Consider the following 21,990-nt stretch of genomic DNA (forward strand, 5'->3'; position numbering starts at 1 on the left):
CCCGAGGAAGTGCCAAACTAAATCTTTAGGTGGAGTGGATTGAAAATTCGAATCAGAAGAAAGAGATCTTCGTAAGTTTCGGGTACATTTCCATTATTACTATAGCTCCGAGTCTGTAGTGTAGACCGCCTGACGTGTCACTCTCAGAGTCCCTCGGCCAGCTCCACCACGGGACCTGTGAATCGTTTCTTGCCGCCGAACAAGTAATAGTATACCCCGCCAATGAACATCCACCCCATCGTCACCACAACACAATAATTCATATTGTCCGGCGTGACGGGTTCGACCGTGGGGAAGGTACTAAAGACCATCGCTAACAACAACCATAACAAGGCAATTCCATTGATCAGAGGGCCCCATCGGGTACCGAGGTTAAACATTCCAGCTCCCAGACCCCGAACGACCTGAGCGGAGGTTCGCCGGCCATAGATCAGCATGAACAAAATGGGGGAGAAATACGAGGCATACATGCCCAAAATGGCCATGGACAGCACCGCGTTGAAAGCGGTAGAACTCCCCAAATAAATCAGGCCCAGCAGCATCTGCAAAAAGGAGACCACCAAGATCATCCGCACGGGAACCTTGACGGTCGGATTGACTGTGGACAGGAATCCAGATGCCGGCAGGCCGGCATCGCGAGCAAAGGCCCATGCTGTACGACTGGTCGAGGTCAACCCAGCCGCATTGGCAGCCACGGCAATCAGAGTGATACACAAGGCCAAGATAGATGCGCCAGCCGGTGACCCCGTGACGTTGAGGAAGAGCTGCATGAAGGGAAATCCAATGTCGGACGTCAGGAGGCTCTCAAGATCACCCAGTGCAAACAGGAGGACAATCGCATAGACCAGACCGATGAGACCGTTGATGGCCACGCTGCCCACCATGGCCAAAGGCACATTGCGAGAGGGTTTGGGAAGTTCTTCACTCAGATGACATGCAGCATCATATCTGTGAAACGGGTTGTTAGTGCACTTGTCACAAGCTTCTCCAGATATTTTGAACACTCATACCCGAGGAAAGGATAGACGGTGCTCAGAAGTCCCACAAGCCATGAAACTCCGTCGTTGGTCCATCCACTGGTGTTGGAAAATTCGGTGAAGACATAGGAGGCCGAGTGTTTCGAAGACATGGCACCAAGTACTGCTACGATGGCAATGAAGCCAATGACATGCAAGATTCCTAGTTGAGAGTTGTCGGTTATGTCATGTTCCTTTCACCCCGATGTGAAGTACTCTTACCAGCAGCAGTGTTTGTATGAGGTAAGATCTTAGATCCCCAAATATTGATTGCCGTCGAATAGGCGATGATTAGCCAGTAAAACAGCATCCCCTGCCATCGTGCTGGAATGTATGAGTCGGGATTATTGAGCGTGATGAGAGCTTGCAGTTGCAGTCCAGCGGCAAAGGCTGCAGATGCGGCGAGCACCAATTGGCCTCCAATGGAGATCCAACCGGTGAACCATGATGCTGTGGCGCGGTACGATGCTGGGGTGAGGCAATGAACCCAGTGATATTGTCCTAGAGCATTCTTTGTAAGTACTCGACTTGATTGCCAAGTTTGGAAGAACAAGAGATGACGTTGGACGAGAAAAGGGGGAAGGCAAAGGGAGTCTTGAATGAGAAGTGGAGCATACCGCCAGCAGTCGGGTAGATGGAAGCAATCTCGCCCAGCGAGAGCACAATAAACACGGTACCGACAAGTGCAATGAGACTTTTCATCAGGGGGTTGTGAGTAAAATTCGAGCCAGGAGCCTCTCCACCATGGGGCTACTCACTAGTTGTAGAATAGACAGGGAGCACCGCCATTGGTTAAGGCCGTTGCAACGACGGAAGACAGGGCCTCCCAAGTGGCCATCAAGGAAATTTGAAGACACACGATAGACCATAGCGAGAACTCTCGACGGAGTTCTTGGACATGGCCCAGAGCGGCCAGTTGTTCCTCATCGCTGATGGGCTGCTCGGGAGCCACCTTGGTGTCTAGGTCAGAGATGGAAGTCATGGGTATTCACCGACTCAAGACAGTTTTGAGTCGAATATATTAATATTCTTCAAGAAAAATCAGAATGAGCTAGAAATGCCCAGACTGCCTAGTGGGCATCTCGGGATGGGGGTCTCTGGGGAAAATATATAAAGACTGGACAGGTCAGGGGCGGAGGATGAGATAGGCAGGATGAATTGACCTTGTGAGCCCAGCTCCATCGATATCAGGTTCCGCGATTGAGGGTGTGGCTTTTCCCTGATCGCCAATCATGATGCCTGATATGACTGCCGCCCGAGGTTGATAGGGTCAAGGGCTCGTTCTTGATTGTCCGGATGCCCCACCCCTTATCTTCCCCGCATTCTGTCCCGGCGCCGGGCGCGGAACGTCCCCGCTGTTGGAGATCATGTCTGTAGCTCAGTTGAGTTTGCTGCGGTGATTTGAATTTAACTCTAGGGTACTAATACAGTGTGAATTATCAAGAAACCCACTTTGTCCAGAAAATAGCCAATTGCCCCGACGGGTGAAGGTGATCGTAGTTCTAATCTCGAAATGGTACGTCGGAAACCCAAGGAAATGATGCCGAGCCTTTTGGTGCTTATCAGAGACCCACTTGAAGGATAACGAATCTTTGAACCCCGGAAATTCCGCATACAGAATAAACCACTCCTTGCCATGAAAGACGATACATGACTGGCTACATCAAAATATTGCCAGCTAAGCCAGCCAAGCCAGCCAGTGGGTCTATTTGGTCTTCTGTAACGTCCCGTTTGCGCGGTGTCTTGGAAGGTCATTTCTGTGGAGCTTCGGTGATTATCGCGAGTTAGCTCGGAATGCGGTCGGAATGTACCGAGGACTTGGGGGGGGGTCCACTTTCTCATGGCAAAAACAGGAAGCAACGACGGACACCGCAACTGCCCCGACAACCGACCTGCTACTTAAGAATCCCCGCATGCCCCTCCTCTGGTCTCCAACGCCAAAACTACACAGACCACCATGATTCATCCGCTTGCCATCCTCTCCGAGGCCGAAACCAACCTCGCCCGGGACATCGTCAAGGCAGCGCACCCGAACACGGTGATTGATTTCCGAGAGATCTTTCTCCAGGAACCGCCCAAGGCCCAGCTTGTGGAGTTCCTCGCTCTTGAACATGCCGGTCGCTTGAGCCCAACCACTCCTCGGCCACCTCGTCTGGCACTTTGTCAGTACGATGTCATTGGAGCAGATCGCATTCCCCAGTTCCATGAATCGGTCGTCGACGTGGTTTCCCGATCACGAGTGAAGCATACCGTGGTTGGCAAACAACACCATGCCAGCTTGACATTGTAAGTGATCCTCAAACTGTGACCATGAATCCGGTCAAAATTGTCTCTTCATCGTGCTCACACTGCCCATTAGGAGCGAATTCGATGTTCTAGTCGATCGCTGCATGAATTCACCATTGTTCCAGGCAGCCCTGGCCGAGTTCAAGCTGCCAGAGGGATTCGAAGTCGTAATTGAGCCATGGCCCTATGGCGGTTTGGATCATACCGATGAGAACCGTCGTTACTTCCAAGGTCTCTGCTTCGCTCGGGATACACGATCGGGCAACCCAGACTCTAACTTTTATTCTTTCCCCCTGCCCGTGATTCCCGTCATGGATGCACACACGCAAGAAATCATCCGGGTAGACCGACCGGCAACGGGTGGCAAGGGTGACGGTTTGACAGAACAAACCTTCAAGACGGATATCATTGGTCACTGCAAGCCCTCTGAATACGTTCCCGAGCTTCTCCCAGAGGGCACTCGGAAGGACCTCAAACCTTTGAACGTCGTGCAGCCCGAGGGCCCATCATTCCGCGTGACGAATGAGTCGTTGGTGGAATGGCAGAAATGGCGCTTCCGTGTTGCTTTCAATCCCCGCGAAGGCGCAACGATTCATGATGTCTGGTATGATGGGCGCAGCGTGATGCATCGTCTGGCGGTCAGCGAAATGGTGTGTGATTTTCCCTCTCTTCATCTCCTGAAGACATTCAGTGCGTCATGAGCTAACTCTTTCTTCTTTCCGTCCCCCACAGACTGTCCCATATGCCGACCCTCGTCCGCCATTCCATCGCAAGCAGGCCTTTGACTTTGGTGACGGTGGTGGTGGAAACATGGCCAACAACCTTTCCTTGGGCTGTGACTGCCTCGGTGTGATCAAGTACTTTGATGCCGTGATCACACAGGCCGATGGTACCGCGCAAAAGTTGCCCAATGCCATCTGTCTCCATGAGCAGGATAACGGCATTGGTTGGAAGCACTCCAACTGGCGCACCGGTCGCGCCGTGGTCACGCGTCACCGAGAGCTTGTAGTCCAATTCATCATCACCCTGGCCAACTATGAGTACATCTTTGCCTACAAGTTTGATCAATCTGGTGGCATCACTGTGGAGGCAAGAGCAACTGGTATTCTCAATGTCGTCAACATTGATGCGGGCAAAGTCAGCGAGTATGGTAATGTCGTGAGCGGCGGTGTTCTTGCGCAAAATCATCAGCACATCTTCTGTGTGCGCATTGATCCAGCCGTGGATGGCTCGAACAACTCTGTCGTGGTCGAAGAGTCTCACCCCGTCCCAATGAATGCCGTCACCAACCCCCATGGCAACCTTTACCAAGTCACGAAGAAGACCATTGAGCGAGCCACATATCTTGATGCCGCACCCGAGCATAACCGCACAATCAAGATGATCAACCCTCACAAGACTAATCCCATCAGCGGGAACCCGGTCGGTTACAAATTCATTCCCTTGGCAACGCAACTACTACTCGCGGACCCCGAGTCCGTTCAAGCCCGCCGCGCTCAATTCGCTCAACATCACGTCTGGGTCACCAAGCATCGGGATGGAGAGCTCTACGCCGGTGGACGCTACACCCTGCAAAGTCAATTCGAGGTTGAGGGTGTCGCTGATGCCGTTCGTCGAGGTGACGCGGTGGCAGACACGGATGTGGTCGTGTGGAACTCCTTTGGCATCACACACAACCCGCGTGTTGAAGATTGGCCCGTCATGCCGGTTGAGATTTTCCAATTGATGATCCGCCCGGCGGACTTCTTTGTGGCTAACCCTTCGATCGATGTGCCATCGAACAAGAATGGCTCTTCCCGGCTGGCGGATTCGGAATGTTGCCGCAAGGCGCATATTTAGGTAGCTCCCTGTACATAGGAGGAATATTGCAGGCGTATTGTATCATATAGAACATCTATCATCATGATCATCATTATTATTCTCATCATTGCAGGAGTGCATGTATAGCATTGTCATGGTCATCATCGTCTTATTCCCCCGCTTTGTCATCACATTGTAAATTAGAAAGCTCCCGCACAGCTCTGAATTCGAAACATTTGATTGGTCATTTGGTAGAATTTCTGGAGGTTCAATTATATGTATCTATAGTTGTGAGATGCAAATTAAATCCATCTAGGTTCGAGGCTTGGCTGGTTTGTAAATATACATAAGACCCAGTGACCGTCAACCTCACCAATAATCTCAAAGTCAGCCATGTTGCAACCCCGGTTTCTTGTAAACTTTAAAAAGAAAGTTAAAGGTTCAATAGCGGAATAATACCAACAACTTTCCGGGGGCGAGATTACTGGACATTCATTTCTGCCTGGCCTTACCTTATCGCACTTTGTCTATCTCTTGGTTCTCCACAAAAATCCCCACTCCCTCGTTTTGTGCGGTTTCCGAGCTTCCGACATCTCCTTCCCTCTTCTTCATCCCATACGAGACCGACTACTGCGTAAGCGCGGGCTGTCCATCTCATGGCTTCTGACACGGTAGGAGACGCAGTTGATTCAACCGAACAACGGCCTCGGAAAAGGGCCAAGTACACGCAGGTTGCCTGGTCAGTGTGAATTCTTCTTTTCTCACCAGCGATGTACATGCTGATGATATCAGTAACGAGTGCAAGCGGAGGAAGCTCAAATGCAGCGGCGGAACGAAATGTTCACGTTGTACGCGTGATCAAGTCTCATGTGTCTATAATGTCATCTCCAAACCAGCGGCTTCTACCCCGGTAACCGAGAGCCCTCAAGAAGACAGGTAGGAAAGGTTCCGCAGCCTCTTTTCGTTTCCGAGGGTTTTAGGATACGGAGGATTCCGTCCAAGCAAGCCACCTGGGGCATTGCGATCTTCTTCCCCCCGCAAATACTCGCCAATCAGCAACTTCATTTACTAACCCTTGTCTTGCTTCAGGCTCGCCATCCAGTTCCACACGGTTCACAAGCAGATTGAGGCACTTCAACGAGACATTCAAGTTTTGTCCACAAGATTAAGAGGAGTCGAATCCTCTTCCCGTCCCAAATCGCCCGCATTGCCAAACAGCGTCGCAGCGGGGAGTATACATCGGATTTTGAATGCGCCACAGTCTCCCTCCTACATCGGTCCCACGAGCGCCGAATTCGGTCTGGACCGTCCTCATATACTAGATGAGGAACCTCATGATGATGGTGACAAAGACACCGACCGTCCTGGAGATTGTGGACCCAGCTTGTCACCGGTTCTTCAAAGTCCTGTGCCCTCCAACGACAACGAACCATTGCCAAATAGAGATCCACTGAAGGGGTTGAGTTTGGAAGAGACCCTGCGTCTAGTGCAGGTCTACGAGGATAATGTGGCCACAATTTACCCTTGCGTTGATCTGGCTAGTGTTCGGACGTATGTCGTCGAATATCATCATTCTCGCCACTCCCGCTTTGGGGATCACTCCAGTTCAACGCCAGCTGCCCTCTCAGCCAGAGACTGGTTTCACGCCCGTGATATCCAGGTGCTGAACATATTGCTCGCAACTGCTTTGTTGGTTGAGTCGCATGGTAAAAGCGAGCTGGCGGCCCAGCTGGCGGATTGTGTTGAGGATCGTTTCGCCAGTCGACTGAAGATTGCTCAAGTTGACATGAAGGAAATTTTGATTCTTGTTCTATTGGTACGCGGTCTCCTTTTGCCCCCAAGCCTGATTTTGGCAGCAACAGTCACCAACAACGACCTGACTCACTGATCACTGCAGTCCATTTTCCACTCATACCGGGATGACGAAGTCATCGCTTGGCGACTGACAGGCATGGCAGCACGGGGAAGTATGGAGCTGGGCTTGCATCGGCAAGAGACATGGCAAAGGACAGGAGGAATATTCCCGGGTGCGCTCGAATGGCTGTGGGCAAGTCGTCTGTTCTGGGTTGTCTACGTTTTGGATCGTAAATGGTCATGCGGAACGGGTCTACCATTTGCGATCCAAGACGCAGACATGGACACCAATCTGCCGGAGCCTGGTCACTCGACTCCGTATCTTACTTGCATGATTTCTTATGCTCGCCTCAGTTCGAAGATATGGGGACTCATCGTTGGCTGGTCCAATCGTTCTCGAGCCGCTACTTCAGAAGGATGTGCCATGTTGGACGCGCAGGTTCAACAATGGGTGCGCTCCATTCCACGGGAGCTTCGCTTCGATGCCGGCCAGCGATCAACTACGAGATCTGAGCACACTGATAGGAATATGATGCTCCAGGTGCTGCTTGCGCTCCAGGCTAATCAGCTTCGGATTCTTGTGTATCGGCAGTATCTTCTGAGTAGCGAACGTATCGCAGATGATCTGGCCGGGGCATCCATTGCTGTGGAAACAGCGAAGAGCACTATACACATGCTGGACTATTTCAGTCGAGTCTCAAACATCTACTTCCAGCGACCAGAGCCATTCAACTACTTTTTGATATCCGCTCTTGCTGCGTTGTTCCTTGCCGTTCTACATGCACCCTACCGTTACAGCCAAACATGCCGACCCGAGTTCTACACTGCCATTGATATGGTGCGCCGCTCAGCAACACATACTAGGACCTCACGGCGTCTCCAAAAGATCATTCGCAGCCTCAAACGAATCCAACTGAATGTCCAGTGGCACAAATCCCGAGGCCCCACATCCCCAGTTCGCAATCATCACCGCACGCCAACCCTTGCAAGGAAGCCCACCGACACGGGCGAGAGTCCATCTGCTTCACTAAAACACACCTCTCTCGCGACTCGCAGTCTGTTGGACACGACGCCGCTCTCCCTTACAACGGAATCTCCACCAAGCCAGCGGGTTCCCCATCTCGACCGAATACAGGACGATTCCACCCCGCAACCTTCTTCCGCAACTCTTTGGCCGTTGTCCCCAGGCACCGCTATAGATCTCGAATCCAACGACTGTGAGGATCTGAGCAGCTTCTTTGAGATTGCAGGTGGTTTGTATTTTGATCCTGATGCTGACGCGCATGTCGCAAGTGGAGTGGGTATGGGAATGGAAATGTCTCATCCTGAATACGGGCGGGTACCTCATGCGTTGGATGCGTTTCAGGCTGAAGATGAGGCGTTGACACGGGTGATGGCTGGTCTTCTTTGAGGAGCACACATTATACTCAGCGTGCTATAGTTCAGAGGAGGTAGAAATTAACGCATGAATTATCCATTTTATACAATCTTTGGGCAGTTTTCTCTTCGATTTATAGACATTCTTCTCATAATCCAGTGTCGAGGTGAACGACTCCTACTAAAGATCTTCCCTTTTATATAGAATAATACCGACCTGTTTTTATACCTCTTTTTAATACCTCCTTTGTTATCTCTTTCCATCCATACCTCTTTTAATATCTCTATTAACATCTCCGTTGGTACATCTCTTAGTATCTGTTTAGTACCTTTTCCTAATTCCTCTATGTAATGATCAAAGAATGATGAAATCTGTTAAAACCGCTTAGGTATTACGCGTTAATTATAATTATAAATAAAGCAATACGTACCAGTCAGAGTGGACTTCCAGGATATTCCAACGAGGTTGACAAAAATCTTTGCTTAGTCTGTTGGGTAGGATTCAACTTATGTAGAAGGGCTTTTCCACCCCCTCTAAGGATTACTGAGTCCTCTGTACTTACTGTGCGCCCTATATTTAGTTATACGCAATTTATCTTATCTTGATCATCTCTTAGACTACGTTTGAGGCTACTAAAATGACCCGCGAAATCTGATACCTGTGGCGTTCCATTAGCTTGAAACATCGAAGGACCCTTCATTCTGTACATGGCGTCAATTATGCATTGGAAAGAAAATCCGTGAAAATTCCTTCGTAAGAAAAAATGTTGAAACATACGGCCACTGGACAGATGTGAATTCATGGCATTTCTGTCACAAGATCTAGTTCGGCAATTACCCCAGTCCACTTTCTGTAGGCTGAAGAAAATCTCCCCCGCATTGCTCCGGACCTTCTGCCGATCTCTTGATGTATTCGCATGCGGTGGCGCACAGATGTAGAGGAATTCCCACCAGTCGGTGCTGTGTCCCTGTTTGTGTTTATTTTCCAGATAATTCCTTCCGGTTGTTGGATCTGATTCCGTCCCTACAAGGTAGACCCCACATGCGATTTAACCCTATTCACTCCTACTCAATCTTCGTCTGATGTGCCGTTTTGGGTAAGGTATCACGGCCGTCTGTGGTCGTATAGTCCCACTTCCACGAATTGCTCCTTGTCTCCGTGTCTCATGGTTATCTCACAATAGTCTTCATGACTTAATTATAAAATTTGCCATTTCCTGCTACAAACAATGATTCATCAAGTACTGCATCACCATCCGATTCCACCTTTGCCACAATGGCTGTACTTAGGCTCGCAACACCCGTGCTGCTCTTTGCAGCTCTAGTCCGGGGATATGCAAACCCTGGCAGTTGCTCAGGATCGTGTAATGTTCACGATCCCACATTAATACAGAGGACATCTGATAGTCTCTACTTCCGATTCTCCACTGGCAATGAAATTTCCTATGCCAGTGCGTCATCCATCAAGGGTCCATGGACTACAATCGGCTCGATGTTGCCCTCTGGCTCCTCCATCGATCTTGCTGGCAATACTGACCTTTGGGTAAGATTATTTAATTCTTCGCGGTTTCCTTATCTTGTTGCTTTTCTCGGGGTGATTTTGAGCTAACAAGAGTACGGTTCCATCCCTCAATAGGCTCCCGATGCGCATATTGTTGATGATCTCTACTACGTGTACTATTCCGTGTCAACATTTGGATCGCAGTCCTCTGCCATTGGTCTGGCGACCTCAGCAACTATGGAATATGGTTCTTGGACCGACCATGGTAGTACCGGAATTGCTTCATCCTCATCCAAGCCATACAATGCCATTGACGGAAACCTGATCGACGTTGACGGTACATACTACATGAACTTTGGTTCTTTCTGGGGCGACATCTACCAAGCACCGATGAATTCTGCTGCAACCAAGGTCGCTTCATCCTCATACAACATTGCATACAACGCGACTGGAAGTCACTCAGAGGAAGGTTCCTACATGTACAAGTATGGCAGTTACTACTATCTCTTTTTCTCGTCAGGCACCTGTTGTGGCTATGACAGTTCCATGCCCGCAGCTGGAGAGGAATACAAGATTATGGTTTGTCGGTCAACTTCGCCGACAGGTGGCTTTGTAAGTGAAGACATGGATCTATCGAGATGATGTTGAATATGATGCTAATGTACGATTATGGTTTAGGTCGATGCTCATGGTACGGCATGCACGAGTAGCGGTGGTACAGCCGTGCTGGAGAGTCACGGCACTGTATACGGCCCCGGTGGACAGTATGTTGCGGAGCTCTTACTGTAGGAACTATGAACCCAGCTAACTGTGTCCGTATAGGGGAGTTTTCACCGACCCCAGCCTTGGCCCCGTTCTTTACTATCACTACGTCGATACTACAGTCGGATACGCAGACAGTCAAAAGCTGTTTGGATGGAACCAAATTGATTTCTCCTCTGGTTGGCCAGTGGTATAAGTGTGGCTTGCAAATGAATCGAGGGATCTTCCGATGGACGAAAGGTTCCGCTTCAATTTTTGGGGTGATATTTGCAATCATGACACATTCGAATGACCAAAGCGACATTTGGCAATGAATATATCTTGTAGAGTAGTGATGCCTTGAGTCATTTATTGCTTTCCGCTGCGTTAGTCAAATATCAGAGAATATGAGGCCAGAAATCCTGAGTGATATCCGGGACTATTGGGAGATCATGACCATTTTCCGTAGAAGTGTCATAGCGCTTCTAGAAAGGGAGCGGGTTAGATAATCAAAGTTGCAAGTTACAAGGCTGCCAAGAATGGCTTGTGGTAAGAGAGATCATGGAGGAATGTGAAGCTTAGTAGATGCTGCCGATCTCGCCAAGGTGGTTCATCAATACTGGTGACGATCGCGCGCAGGATGAGTTAGCTAGGATGATCTACATGGCTAGGCGGCATGGGACACTTGTTTTTATATAAACTATATGTATATAGATTTCGAAGTTCTATCCACCGACCCTAGCGTCCTCCAATTGAGTCCGATACAGTGGAAGCAGTGCTAGTATTTTCTCTCTTTAAAAGGGAACAGTTGATATAAGCATGAAGAGGGTGGTACAACCTTGAACCAAGCCAGGATAAATAAACTCCGACGCAGCCATGAATCATGGCTTCCTCCGACAGCTTTGCATACATTGAACAATTAAGAGACTACGTTTATTCCGTAGCAGCGCGGGGAAAAACCACGAAGGCAGTATAGATTGACTTAGCCGAATAAACGTAGCACTCAGTGAAAAGAGAAACTCATGAGTTGGAAAATGTACGCGAGCATTCGTGGCTGGGGTTTCTATTTATGGAGTTGATATCCCGTAGAGACAATCCATCGGAGCTCGGATTCGGGACTCTTGTTCGATAGAAGTAATAGAAACGGAATTCCCGAAGAAAAACCAAAAATAAAAAGAAAGAAAAGAAAAACAGACACAGATACAGCCATGGATCGGCACAAAGCCAGACGTGGGGGCCAAAATGAGGGGGGTGTTAATACATGGGGGCTAAAACGTGGCCCAATGACGAACAAGAATTTAGTATGAATGCCAATCATATCTAAATAAATATGGGCACTGCGGGACAGAAGATTGATGTGGAGTATTTCTTCGCAGTGTCTTCCTTAAAGGGTTAGTGGATATTTAGGGCTAGACGAGGCTCTTGGATTTACATATTTAAAGGTTGTTGGTCCCCTGCTGGGGAGTGTGATGGAGTACTCAGCATCTGGTACTTTTCGACATTCTACTTTGAACCTTCTCGATCCCTGCTAGCAATAATGAATTCAGAGTACTATGGAACTCCCTCTCAAAATGGGTATGGCCAGTCTGGGCCTCCGCCTCCCCAGGGCCCTCCCCAAGGGTATCAGCAATCATATCCGCAACAGTACCCAGACCCTCAAAATCAGTACCCTCAGTCTTACAACGAGCAGCAGCAACAGACCGCCCCTGCTGAGGCCCAGGATGGTGAGCGTGGTCTTGCCGGTGCCCTTGCCGGTGGCGCTGTCGGTGGTTTCGCTGGCCACAAGGCCAACCACGGCTTCCTCGGAACCATCGGTGGTGCCATTGCTGGTTCCATTGCTCAAGACGCCTACAAGAAGCACCAACATCAGAGTCAACAGAACTTCCCTCCCCAGGGCGGTCCCTACCCGCAGCAATTCCCGCAGCAGCCCTATGCGCAAGCGGGTCCATATCAACAATATCCCCCGCAAGGTCCATATCCGCCAAGTCAATTCTATCCACTGAATCAGCTGCATCACAATAAAAAGTCTGTGATGAAAAGACAGGAGGAAGTTGAAGAGCTTCAAGACAAGATCAACCGCGTTTCCCAGCACATGCAGCAGGGTCCCTCCCATCATAAGATGAAGGATCTGCAGAAAGATATGGAAGACTTGCAGAAGGATCTGAGGAAGGCCCAAGAGGACTACCGGAAAGAGTTGGACAAGGCGCTAGACGACGATGCTAAGAAGTGACGACACTAAGCTTCAGAAACCCCAGAAAACAGGGTGCAGCAAAGGCGGCAGCTAAGCAACTGAACGGGCAAAGGTGGTTTATCATTTGCTTGTAAGGATCAGGGCTTTGGTGTTGATAATTTGGACGATGATTCACACGGCCTGACTCATGGGGCAAGTGGATGAAACGGAGAAACCCCAGACAATTTAAAGAAACATCGGTGGAGATAGATTGGAATTTGATACGTCTATGGCAGCGGGATTATGTCTGGTGAATTGATTTAACTTTTAATAGCACTCGAAATTTACAATTGGCAGATGATGATGATGATGGTTCTATACACAGATCTGTCATGCATGCGTCGAAGATGGCGGTGAGGGTCTCAAGAATCTCACAAACCCCTAATTTAATGGGTCTTGTATTCTCAAGCCTCTAATACTACATGATGTATTTAATATACATCGCCTAGCCAAGCAGAAACCTTCCCGAAGGGCCCACACTAGAGGGGAACCGTACGAAGAAACAAAGGAGGTTTATATGACGTGTTTGACAATGAGCGGAAAACCACGGCGAAGAGGGGGTATTTGACATGGTCTCCAGGACTCCCCAGGAGAGAAGAGATTGTCAGGGCAATCAAGGCGGAGAATCCTCCAAATTAGTTCTTTCTCACAGACATGGTAAAGAACCGAGGGCTTGAATTCTTTTTTTTTTTCAAAGAGGCATCTTTGAAATCCAAGATTCAAGCAAGCTCTTAGATGCGTGGACTATGCGCTATCAGGTAGTGTATTTGATAGATGGAGTCCGGGGGCCGGAGAAGCAGACTGTCAGGGCAGGTGGGTTCGAACAACACCGTGAATCTATGGTCTTTGACCCCGACCAGCTGTCCGATAGCCTCGCTTAATGAGTCGGAGGAGCTAGCTCCAACTAGGTAATCGTCGAGAAATAGGTTCAAATCCCAATAAAGAGGGGTGGTGGAAGACCAGCATATTCTAGGGTCCCTTGCCTTTCTCTAGCGTATTAGGATCCGTCAGGGGAGGTTTCACCAACCCTAGCTCTGGCCTCGCTCTCTATCATGCTGCCAGATTCGCAAATTCATCCTTTCCATACTCCAGCTCAAGTTCTTTCCTGAGAGATCTGGAGGGCCAGCGCACTCGATTCTGGCAGGCCTCGAGTAAATCCAATAACGCCAATCGTTCATGTGGGGTATACACACACATGCCGGCTAGAAGTGAAGGAGAGAGCAATTAGTAATGATCCATCAGCGAGCCACCAGGGTCTTGAATGCACTTACCGCCAAATACACAGTGAAGAGAGACGATACTGGCCGCCTGATCCGACTCGTCAACTGTACGTGCAATCCCGCATATCGTGTTGACAGACAATGTCAGCAATTTCTGCGCCGCTCGGTAATCGTCAAGACCACCAGAGGAAGGACGGTGAAGAATGACCAAGACTCTTGCCAGACTGTGGATTTGCAATGCAGCTGCATAACTGGGTGGATGAATCCAGATGTGCGGGAACACAGCCGTATCAGATTCCAAGGGAAGAGGACTGTATTCCGAAGGTAGGTAATCATACCATTCTTGGAGTAAGAACAGCAGCTCGCTGCCCCTTTCAAGGCGCCGAGTCAAATCAGATGTCTCCTGCTCTTCCTTTGACGCGTAGTTCACGCATTGACCAAGAAGGTAGGTGGCTCGAGTAGCAAGTTCGGGGGCCGTCAAGAGAGACAATGGTCTTTTTGGTTGCCAGAAGCTAAACACCCGCCGTTGCTCCCTCATGGCCACCCATACATCTTGTCGAAGCCAGGCCCACCAGACGGCCGATCGCAGCCCGCCAGACTCTCCATCGTTGTCTTGAAATCTTTGGATCCAAAAGACGCCTTTGAGGTGGCGTTCCCAATCCTGATTGGATCCGTCAATCATCTCATATGTACTGATTAGGAGAGAAGTTGCAATCACTTCGTGGCTGCGGGCATATGACGGATGCTGCATAGCTCTGTTGAGGTAGTGAAGGGTTTCATAGTAGTATTGCACCGCCAGGTTGCGGTCTATCGCATGAGATTGAATCGAGTCACTGCGTTGAGCGGAAGAAGCGCCATCGTGCTCTGCCAAGATCGAATTCACTTCCTTCCCGCGCAGTTCCAGTTCAAGGGATAAGTGCCTCGCAGAAAGAGCCAGCAATGCCTTCATCAATCCTACATTTCGAAGAGCCAGATGAGGAACCACCGAGGCGAAGTGCTGGAACGGGTCATAAAAGTCTAGCCACTTGCTCGATACGCGCACGAAATGGGAGAACAGCTCATGTTCAAGTCTAGATAATTGGATCGGAGAAGATGTCGTCCACGAGGATGGGCCATCTGAAATCACCGAATCTGCATCTCCGGTGGGCTGCTGGGAAACAAGTCGCTGCTCAATTTCGGGGTCGCGTCGAAAGGCCGCTGCATGAAAGCTTTCGCGTTCCCTGAGTGTCCGTGGCCGCAGGTTTGAACTGTGACGCGGGTCTTCTCCAGATTGATCGAGATGATCGTGATGGTCTGCATGGTTGCTTGGATCTCGATGAGTCCGCGGGAATTGTTGTGGCGGTGACAGGAGGAACCGATCGTTGGCATTTGCAGCGTCGGTGGCCAAAAGCTCAAACCAGCTGAGCGGTGCTACTCGAGTAGATGCCGAGCTTTCCGTTCCTGGAGAAGGGACGTAGCCATAAGGGGAATGGGCAGAAGGGATAATGGGAGCCGGTGATATAGGAGCGGGCAGGTGCTGCGACTGCCGTCGCTGTCGTATTTCTGGATAGAGATCCAATCTTTCATGTCTCTCGGTGGTCTCGTGGCTTTCGCGCGGCAAAATTTCGTTCTCCATCGGCTGCTTTTGATGGCAGGCATCGATCAAGAATTGTAGGGGACCATGTCGCTCGCCCGTGTCATTATGCGACGACTGTCCTTGTCCACTGGAGGACCTTGAGTCAAGTCGCGGTGTGGAGATGAGAGGAGGGGCAGGAGTCGGAGTTGTGGCAGCGTCAGTGGTACTCTGAGGCGCGTAAATACACGGTCGCTGGCCCTTGGCACAAGGACCACACTGGGGTCGAGCCTACATCGATAATGGAGATTCGAATTAGACATGATGTTTGGCAGGACCAATAACACGGTCGGCGTTGGTCGACAGGATCACCAGAATATCACCGAATGATGTCCAGTTGAAGGGGGAATGGGATGAGTGTAGACTCGTACCTCATCACATTTGACATGCCGCCTTTTGCAGACGACGCTGGGATGAAATTAGCGATCGGATCGGTCGCGAGAAGCTGGATAGCCTCGCATCGGGTACATACCAGCCTGTCGTCGCGCGGAGGCCCCGACCACGGGATTTGCGCTTCGGCCGTGGCCCAGGTGCTTTTGTCATTGACGCCAACGCGATAGAGAGAGACGGCACGCGAGGTGAACGTGCAGGTCAAGAAGAGGATCGCGTCGAGGCTCATCTCAGAGGCGAGGGCGGGATGAAAAGCGGGGGGGGAATAGTGGGCCAGCCTCGGTCAATTTTGACCAGTGGCAAGACTGGAAATCTCCAAGTCCGAGAGACTGGAGAACTGGGGAAACCTGAATCATTCCGGGCTGCTGGAGTGGCGTCGATTGGCTCAACCGAATCACTCGGCGGAAGTCCGCGTTTCTCCTTTTGCGGGGGAATTCGTGCCCCGAGACGAGACACGAGACCCCAACAGGTCTCCGTTGCGAAATTGAATTGAGACACACGCACCGATACAACTCGTGTGCAGTCTTCTAGACTCGAACATCACTCGTGTACGATATCTGTTCGGATCAAGGCCCTTCAGTCGTGTTGATTCTCGGTCAAACACAATTCCAAGGAACCCTCATAAACCTGGACCCCGATCTCTTTCTTCTGCTGCTTCAGAATCGCAGATTGAGCACTCCCTACCTACTACCAAGATGAGCTGGCAAGACAACAATCAGACGCATCGAATCTTGACCGCTGCTGAGAAGGGCGGATATGGAGTCCTGGCGGCGATCGTGTGAGTGGAGCAGAGTCATCATCAAGATTGTCATGATCATAATCGAGTGTGAAGGAACTGACAACTTCTCGTATTACTAGATACAATGTCGAGCATATCACGGCATTTGTCCGAGCCGCAGAGCAGCGACGATCCCCTTTGATCATCCAACTCTTCCCCTCGTCCCTGAAACAGACACCATCATTGGTCTTTGCAGCTGCCGCCGCTGCCAAAAGCGCATCAGTCCCCATCTCAGTCCACCTTGATCATGCGCAAGACTATGAGCAGATCAAATATGTTGCCGACAATCTTCCATTTGACTCCATTATGGTCGACATGAGCCATTATGAAAAGGAGGAGAATCTGGTGAAGACTCGAGTCTTGCGCGATTATTGCCATGCGCGAGGAATCACCGTGGAAGCGGAGACTGGTCGAATTGAGGGAGGTGAGGATGGGATCATGGATACTGGTGATCTGGAAGGTACAAAGTGCTCCAACTCGGCATCTATTGGTGGTGAATTCGCTTTCCTAACGCCACTGTCTAGGCATCTTGACCAATCCAGAAGACGTGGAGGATTTTATTGCAGCGGGTGTGGACTTCCTAGCTCCCAGTGTGGGAAACATTCACGGAGACTACGGGCCTAAGGGTCCTCAATTGGATATGGACCGGTGAGTGTATATTGACGGCGAATCTAAACGGCAATATTTTCACTATAGGACTAACCTGATCATAACAAGTCTACATGGTGTTTTCAAAGCCATGAATGGTCGTGTACGACTCGTGCTCCATGGAACGAATGATTTCGATGCTAGTCTGACCCAAGCATGCGTCAAGGCCGGAGTGACCAAGGTCAATGTGAACAAGTTGGTTTTGGATTGCTGGCATGACAATCTGCGGGCGAATGCTACGCGGCCACTTACAGAGTTGATGGATACCGGAATCGACGTCCTAACAAAGGAGATAGAGCGCTGGATGGATATCGTGGGAAGCAGTGGCAAGGTTTAAGAATTTAGATACCAATAATACAGACATCCTTATTTTCAAAGATCAACCTATACAGTAGTGGCGAGACTATCTATATCTACGGTCTTCTTTTGCGGGTAGCCCCGAGACAAGTACAAAGTACGCATCACGCAACGGTTGTCTGCAAATACCAGCAAATAAAGGGAGTTCGTTCCATGTCATGACATATTTTCTATTCAATGTGCGAGTCTTATTCTTCCTCGAGGAAAGCACTGTCAAGTGAAATGGCTAGTTACACGCATCATGATGTTAAGTGTTGGGAGCATGAGAAACACAACACGGAAAAGAAGTCTGGACTAAATTATACATAATATTTCGTGATTTAGTTTTCCGATCATAGCAAAGACTGCTTGAATTCCAATATCATGATATCCCTATTTGGTACAAATAACTCGCGATATTTCCAACAGAGGCTCAAATCACTGCTCAGCCAAAGTCTTTGCGTTGCGGCGGAACCAAATGTGCAGCCCGCTAAAGACGATGATTCCCACCACCAACATTGCAGAGATGACAGAGAATCCCTTAATGTACTTGGGGCGATCTGAATCAGGGAAGAGATACTGTTTCTGGTCAGCATTTGAAATGGTACATCGCGGAGCTGGGGACATACCGATCCGTAGATTTGAGCTAGATTTCCAAGCGCGTTCACCAGAGCCAGACTGACACCACGCGCCTGTGGATGCATCCCAGCAAATGCGGACGAGGCAAAGGCCAGAGTACCGGCATTAGTTGCCCATAGTCCGGCAGCCATGAGGACGAGCAAGACGTATCGAGCGGTGAAATTGTATACTGCACAGACAATGATTGAGCAAATCAACGAGAATGTCAACCAGCAAGCAATAACCAGGCCTCGCCATCCTGGAATCTTGTCGCTGAAGTATGCAGTGATGGCTGTACAGACAAAGGCAACCCCGTAGATAGGGATGGTAAGGAAATTGATCTTCTCCGTCGAAGCATTGCCGAAGAGACCCTTGACGAGTGTTGGGTAGAAGTAAGTGAGAGTGCTTGAGCCAACAATGACCTGGTAAAATAAGTTTAGAGTCCGATGGATGCTAGTCAATAGGCGCTTGGAAGGTATATGCTCACCATGTAGCCCACCACGAACGCCCAAGTGCGCCAGTCACTAACGGACACCTTGATTGCCCCCCAGTTGCTAAGTTGTTCACCATCGGCAGTAATGGCGGTGACATTCTCAGTAGCTAGACGGGCCACCGCAACGTGCTTCTCGCGCTCAGAAAGACGCCTTGAAGTGGATGGGAAGTCAGGCAGAATGAACAGAGCGATCAATGCCCAGCCAATAGTCGCGGCACCCTCGACGATGAACAGCCATCTCCAGCCTCGAATGCCGTGCACACCCTCGAGGTGCTTCACAATCAATGCGGCTAGCAGGCCGCCGAATGCACCTGAAAGAATGGCGGCCGAGATATAAACACCAAATCTCTTAGACTGTTCAGTTCGCTTGTACCAAGACGACAGTACAAGAAGAACACCGGGGGCGAAGCCAGCTTCGACACACCCAATCAAGACACGGAGAACCACGAGGTGTTTGAAGTCCTTGATGACTGCCATGACGCATGTTAAAGTTCCCCATATGATCATGATAGTGGGGAGGAATATCGATGGGCGTGTGCGACCTAGAACAAGGCTGCAAAGGAATCAGTATGCTTGTCATGTCGGTAAGAGGGTATAAAGGGTCGACTCACTTGCTAGGTACCTCGAAAATCACATAGCCCACAAAGAACACTACCAACGCCACCGAGTATTGGTTGGAGGTCAGGTTTAAGTCTGTCTGCATTCCAGAGATTTTCGCATTGCCAATGCTGCGATAAAAAGAGTCATTGTCAGTAATGGATTCCCAACATGACGCTTCTAGGGGTATAACATACTTGGTACGGTCCAAGTAAGAAAGCAGATACATGAACCAGATGGTTGGCAACAGGGTCAAGTCTATCTTCCTCAGGAGGGCCTTCTCCTCCTCTGGGGAGAAGGAGTCATGAATGCTTGCATGCTCAATCTCCTTTGATGATATATCGTGCTTGAATTGGCCTTCAATGTCGGTGGAAGTCATGTTTGCGGCCTTCAGTTTGAATCTGGAGAGAAGAAGCCGAGATGGTGGCTCCTTTGCATGCTTCCAGTGGAGGATATTTATGTCTCTTTGTATAGAATCTCAGTCTCGTGCCATGAGCTATGACGGCAAGGCAATTTGTCTCCCCCAGTATGGTCACCCCACACGGTTGATAGGAGCCGGCAGCCTGTTTGACTGGGGTAATCCACCCCCAGGAACGCCGTCGTCGGCTGCTGACGGTGCTGAGAGACTTCTCCGCCTCTCGCCATGTGTAAGTTTCACGGGGGTGGAGACTGCCTCGTTACGAGACCGGAAGGTTTTCGGCTTTTGTTTCGCTTGATGACCAACCGTTGCCTCCCTTGGCATCCGCGGATTGGGGAACTCTATCGAGGAGGTAAGTAAATTGTCTCAAGTCAGGGAACACTAGGAATACTCGTAGAATTTTGATTCCACGTCATTTAGACATAAATTTGAGATTAGCTTTCATCTACAGATAGGTATTGTCCTCGATGCCAATTTAATTGGTTCAGTTCCCCCAGTTCTCTCTTATCTACGATTTGCTCTCGATTGGAATGCGTTGAAAAACTGAACTTTGGTGGCTAAGTCTGCAAGGCATATTCCTTACAACATCTATTGGTAGAATCGCCCATTAAACTTGTTGGGCGCACTGTGTGACCCCAGAAAAAGTCACTAGATAGGCTTAGTCTAGAGATTCCCATGGGCTGATCCTTGACGCCATGCTTGCCACGGGTTCGCATCGAGTCAACTCGGCACGAAGTTCATGACTCTACCCGAGCCCCGCTTGCATGAGCTTCATGCGAGGAAAAGCATCCTTGAAACGACGCGCGCAATGCGGTCCATGGAGGGGCAGTGGCCGAACATAATGACGACAATGCGGGGAAGTTGGAGGGTTTCAGAAATTTATTAAAGCCGCGCTGCCTCTGCAAAGTCCTTCTTTGGTTCTCCATTCCACCTGAATATTCTCATTCCACAATATCACGTCTCCCTCCAGCTTTATTCTTACACATCATGCCTCCTGCTGCCACCGAGACTGCTACGTCGAGCGCGACAAAGGCCAACACGCCTACTTCTTACACGAGCACAATGCCTGCAAATGATTTCAGCTGGCAAATCAGTCTGGCGCAAAAGGTTGTCGCTATTACTGGTGCCAATCGGGGAATTGGGCTGGGTATTGCTGAGGTTTGCCTTGCCAATGCCGCTAAGATGGTGTACTCGCTCGACTTGATGGAGCCCGGAGAAGAATTCGAGGCCCTGCAAAAGCGATTTCCCAACTTGCAATACATTCAGACCGATGTTACCTCTGAGGAAAGCGTGGAGAATGCTATCAACAAGGTTGTCGAAGAGACAGGCCGTATCGATGGCTTGGTGGCCAATGCTGGCATGACCAAGCATCAGCCTGCGCTGAAGTTTGAACGTCCTGAGTTGGAGAAGTTGTTCAATCTCAATGTGAGTGACTGCTTTTTGCTCGTGGCGAGTGATGCCATGATGCTAACGGCCATTGATTAGGTCTTTGGTGCCTACTTCTGCGCCCAGATTGCTGCTCGCAAGTTCATCGAGCTCGGAATTAAGGGATCTATCGTGATGACCTCGAGCATGACTTCCTACCGACCCAACAGGGTAAGACCGCGCTCCTGCCAGACATGCTATCCGTATTCAGCGAGCTAACGATGAACTTTTTCCAGGCCGCGCCTTCTGCACCGTATGGTGCCACCAAGGCAGCCGGTAAGTGGACTCGCTCCCACCCTTATTTAAAGATCAGACAGCTAACCTATGTTCCTTTTTCCTCTTCAGTTCGCAACATGTGCCACACTCTCGCCATGGAATGGAGCCAACACGGTATTCGCGTCAACAGTATCTCACCGGGTTTCGTCCGAACTGCAATGACCTATTACGTCGAGAAATCACCGGATTGGGATCTGAAGATGCAGTACTACGGTGGCATGCCTCGTCTGGCGGACCCTCGCGAGCTTGGCGGTGCCTACGTATATCTGCTGAGCGACGCCAGTTCGTATACCACTGGAATTGACATTCCGATCGCGGGCATTGTGGGCGCGTGGTAAACAACATTGCACATGAAAAGGATAGGCATCATTCTC

General features: G+C 49.9%; 9 protein-coding genes across 9 annotated transcripts; 6 read left to right on the forward strand and 3 right to left on the reverse strand.

Moving 5' to 3' along the window:
• Window positions 1-143: 143 nt before the first annotated feature.
• On the reverse strand, window positions 144-1,998 carry N7496_004527 (uncharacterized protein; the record flags this gene model as incomplete). Its single annotated transcript, XM_056697456.1, has 5 exons — window positions 144-948; window positions 1,011-1,179; window positions 1,239-1,517; window positions 1,634-1,710; window positions 1,775-1,998. 5 exons carry the CDS (start codon window positions 1,996-1,998, stop codon window positions 144-146), a joined length of 1,554 nt encoding a protein of 517 aa, XP_056555981.1.
• Window positions 1,999-2,973: 975 nt separating this feature from the next.
• N7496_004528 (putative copper amine oxidase) lies at window positions 2,974-5,141 on the forward strand (the record flags this gene model as incomplete). The annotated part of the gene is made up of 3 exons (XM_056697457.1): window positions 2,974-3,302; window positions 3,376-3,952; window positions 4,035-5,141. 3 exons carry the CDS (start codon window positions 2,974-2,976, stop codon window positions 5,139-5,141), a joined length of 2,013 nt encoding a protein of 670 aa, XP_056555982.1.
• Window positions 5,142-5,939: 798 nt separating this feature from the next.
• N7496_004529 (transcription factor domain-containing protein) lies at window positions 5,940-8,327 on the forward strand (the record flags this gene model as incomplete). Its single annotated transcript, XM_056697458.1, has 4 exons — window positions 5,940-5,950; window positions 6,192-6,918; window positions 7,000-8,257; window positions 8,323-8,327. The coding sequence occupies 4 exons, from the start codon at window positions 5,940-5,942 to the stop codon at window positions 8,325-8,327; spliced, it is 2,001 nt and encodes a 666-aa protein (XP_056555983.1).
• A 1,282-nt stretch (window positions 8,328-9,609) lies between these two features.
• Window positions 9,610-10,792, forward strand: abnA (putative extracellular endo-1,5-alpha-L-arabinase; the record flags this gene model as incomplete). Its single annotated transcript, XM_056697459.1, has 4 exons — window positions 9,610-9,876; window positions 9,970-10,446; window positions 10,513-10,598; window positions 10,657-10,792. The coding sequence occupies 4 exons, from the start codon at window positions 9,610-9,612 to the stop codon at window positions 10,790-10,792; spliced, it is 966 nt and encodes a 321-aa protein (XP_056555984.1).
• A 1,320-nt stretch (window positions 10,793-12,112) lies between these two features.
• N7496_004531 (uncharacterized protein) lies at window positions 12,113-12,805 on the forward strand (the record flags this gene model as incomplete). The annotated part of the gene is made up of 1 exon (XM_056697460.1): window positions 12,113-12,805. The coding sequence occupies one exon, from the start codon at window positions 12,113-12,115 to the stop codon at window positions 12,803-12,805; it is 693 nt and encodes a 230-aa protein (XP_056555985.1).
• Window positions 12,806-13,855: 1,050 nt separating this feature from the next.
• Window positions 13,856-16,180, reverse strand: N7496_004532 (Zn(II)2Cys6 transcription factor; the record flags this gene model as incomplete). Its single annotated transcript, XM_056697461.1, has 4 exons — window positions 13,856-14,007; window positions 14,077-15,868; window positions 16,009-16,045; window positions 16,110-16,180. 4 exons carry the CDS (start codon window positions 16,178-16,180, stop codon window positions 13,856-13,858), a joined length of 2,052 nt encoding a protein of 683 aa, XP_056555986.1.
• Window positions 16,181-16,722: 542 nt separating this feature from the next.
• On the forward strand, window positions 16,723-17,790 carry N7496_004533 (class II fructose-bisphosphate aldolase; the record flags this gene model as incomplete). The annotated part of the gene is made up of 4 exons (XM_056697462.1): window positions 16,723-16,805; window positions 16,886-17,265; window positions 17,330-17,453; window positions 17,523-17,790. 4 exons carry the CDS (start codon window positions 16,723-16,725, stop codon window positions 17,788-17,790), a joined length of 855 nt encoding a protein of 284 aa, XP_056555987.1.
• A 437-nt stretch (window positions 17,791-18,227) lies between these two features.
• On the reverse strand, window positions 18,228-19,876 carry N7496_004534 (uncharacterized protein; the record flags this gene model as incomplete). The annotated part of the gene is made up of 5 exons (XM_056697463.1): window positions 18,228-18,368; window positions 18,419-18,829; window positions 18,895-19,453; window positions 19,512-19,628; window positions 19,695-19,876. The coding sequence occupies 5 exons, from the start codon at window positions 19,874-19,876 to the stop codon at window positions 18,228-18,230; spliced, it is 1,410 nt and encodes a 469-aa protein (XP_056555988.1).
• Window positions 19,877-20,902: 1,026 nt separating this feature from the next.
• On the forward strand, window positions 20,903-21,954 carry N7496_004535 (uncharacterized protein; the record flags this gene model as incomplete). Its single annotated transcript, XM_056697464.1, has 4 exons — window positions 20,903-21,340; window positions 21,401-21,511; window positions 21,577-21,616; window positions 21,686-21,954. 4 exons carry the CDS (start codon window positions 20,903-20,905, stop codon window positions 21,952-21,954), a joined length of 858 nt encoding a protein of 285 aa, XP_056555989.1.
• Between the last annotated feature and the right edge of the window lie 36 nt (window positions 21,955-21,990).

This window comes from Penicillium cataractarum (assembly GCF_028827025.1).
Source record: "Penicillium cataractarum strain IBT 29864 chromosome Unknown utg000004l, whole genome shotgun sequence".
In the NCBI taxonomy this organism is placed as follows: domain Eukaryota; kingdom Fungi; phylum Ascomycota; class Eurotiomycetes; order Eurotiales; family Aspergillaceae; genus Penicillium; species Penicillium cataractarum.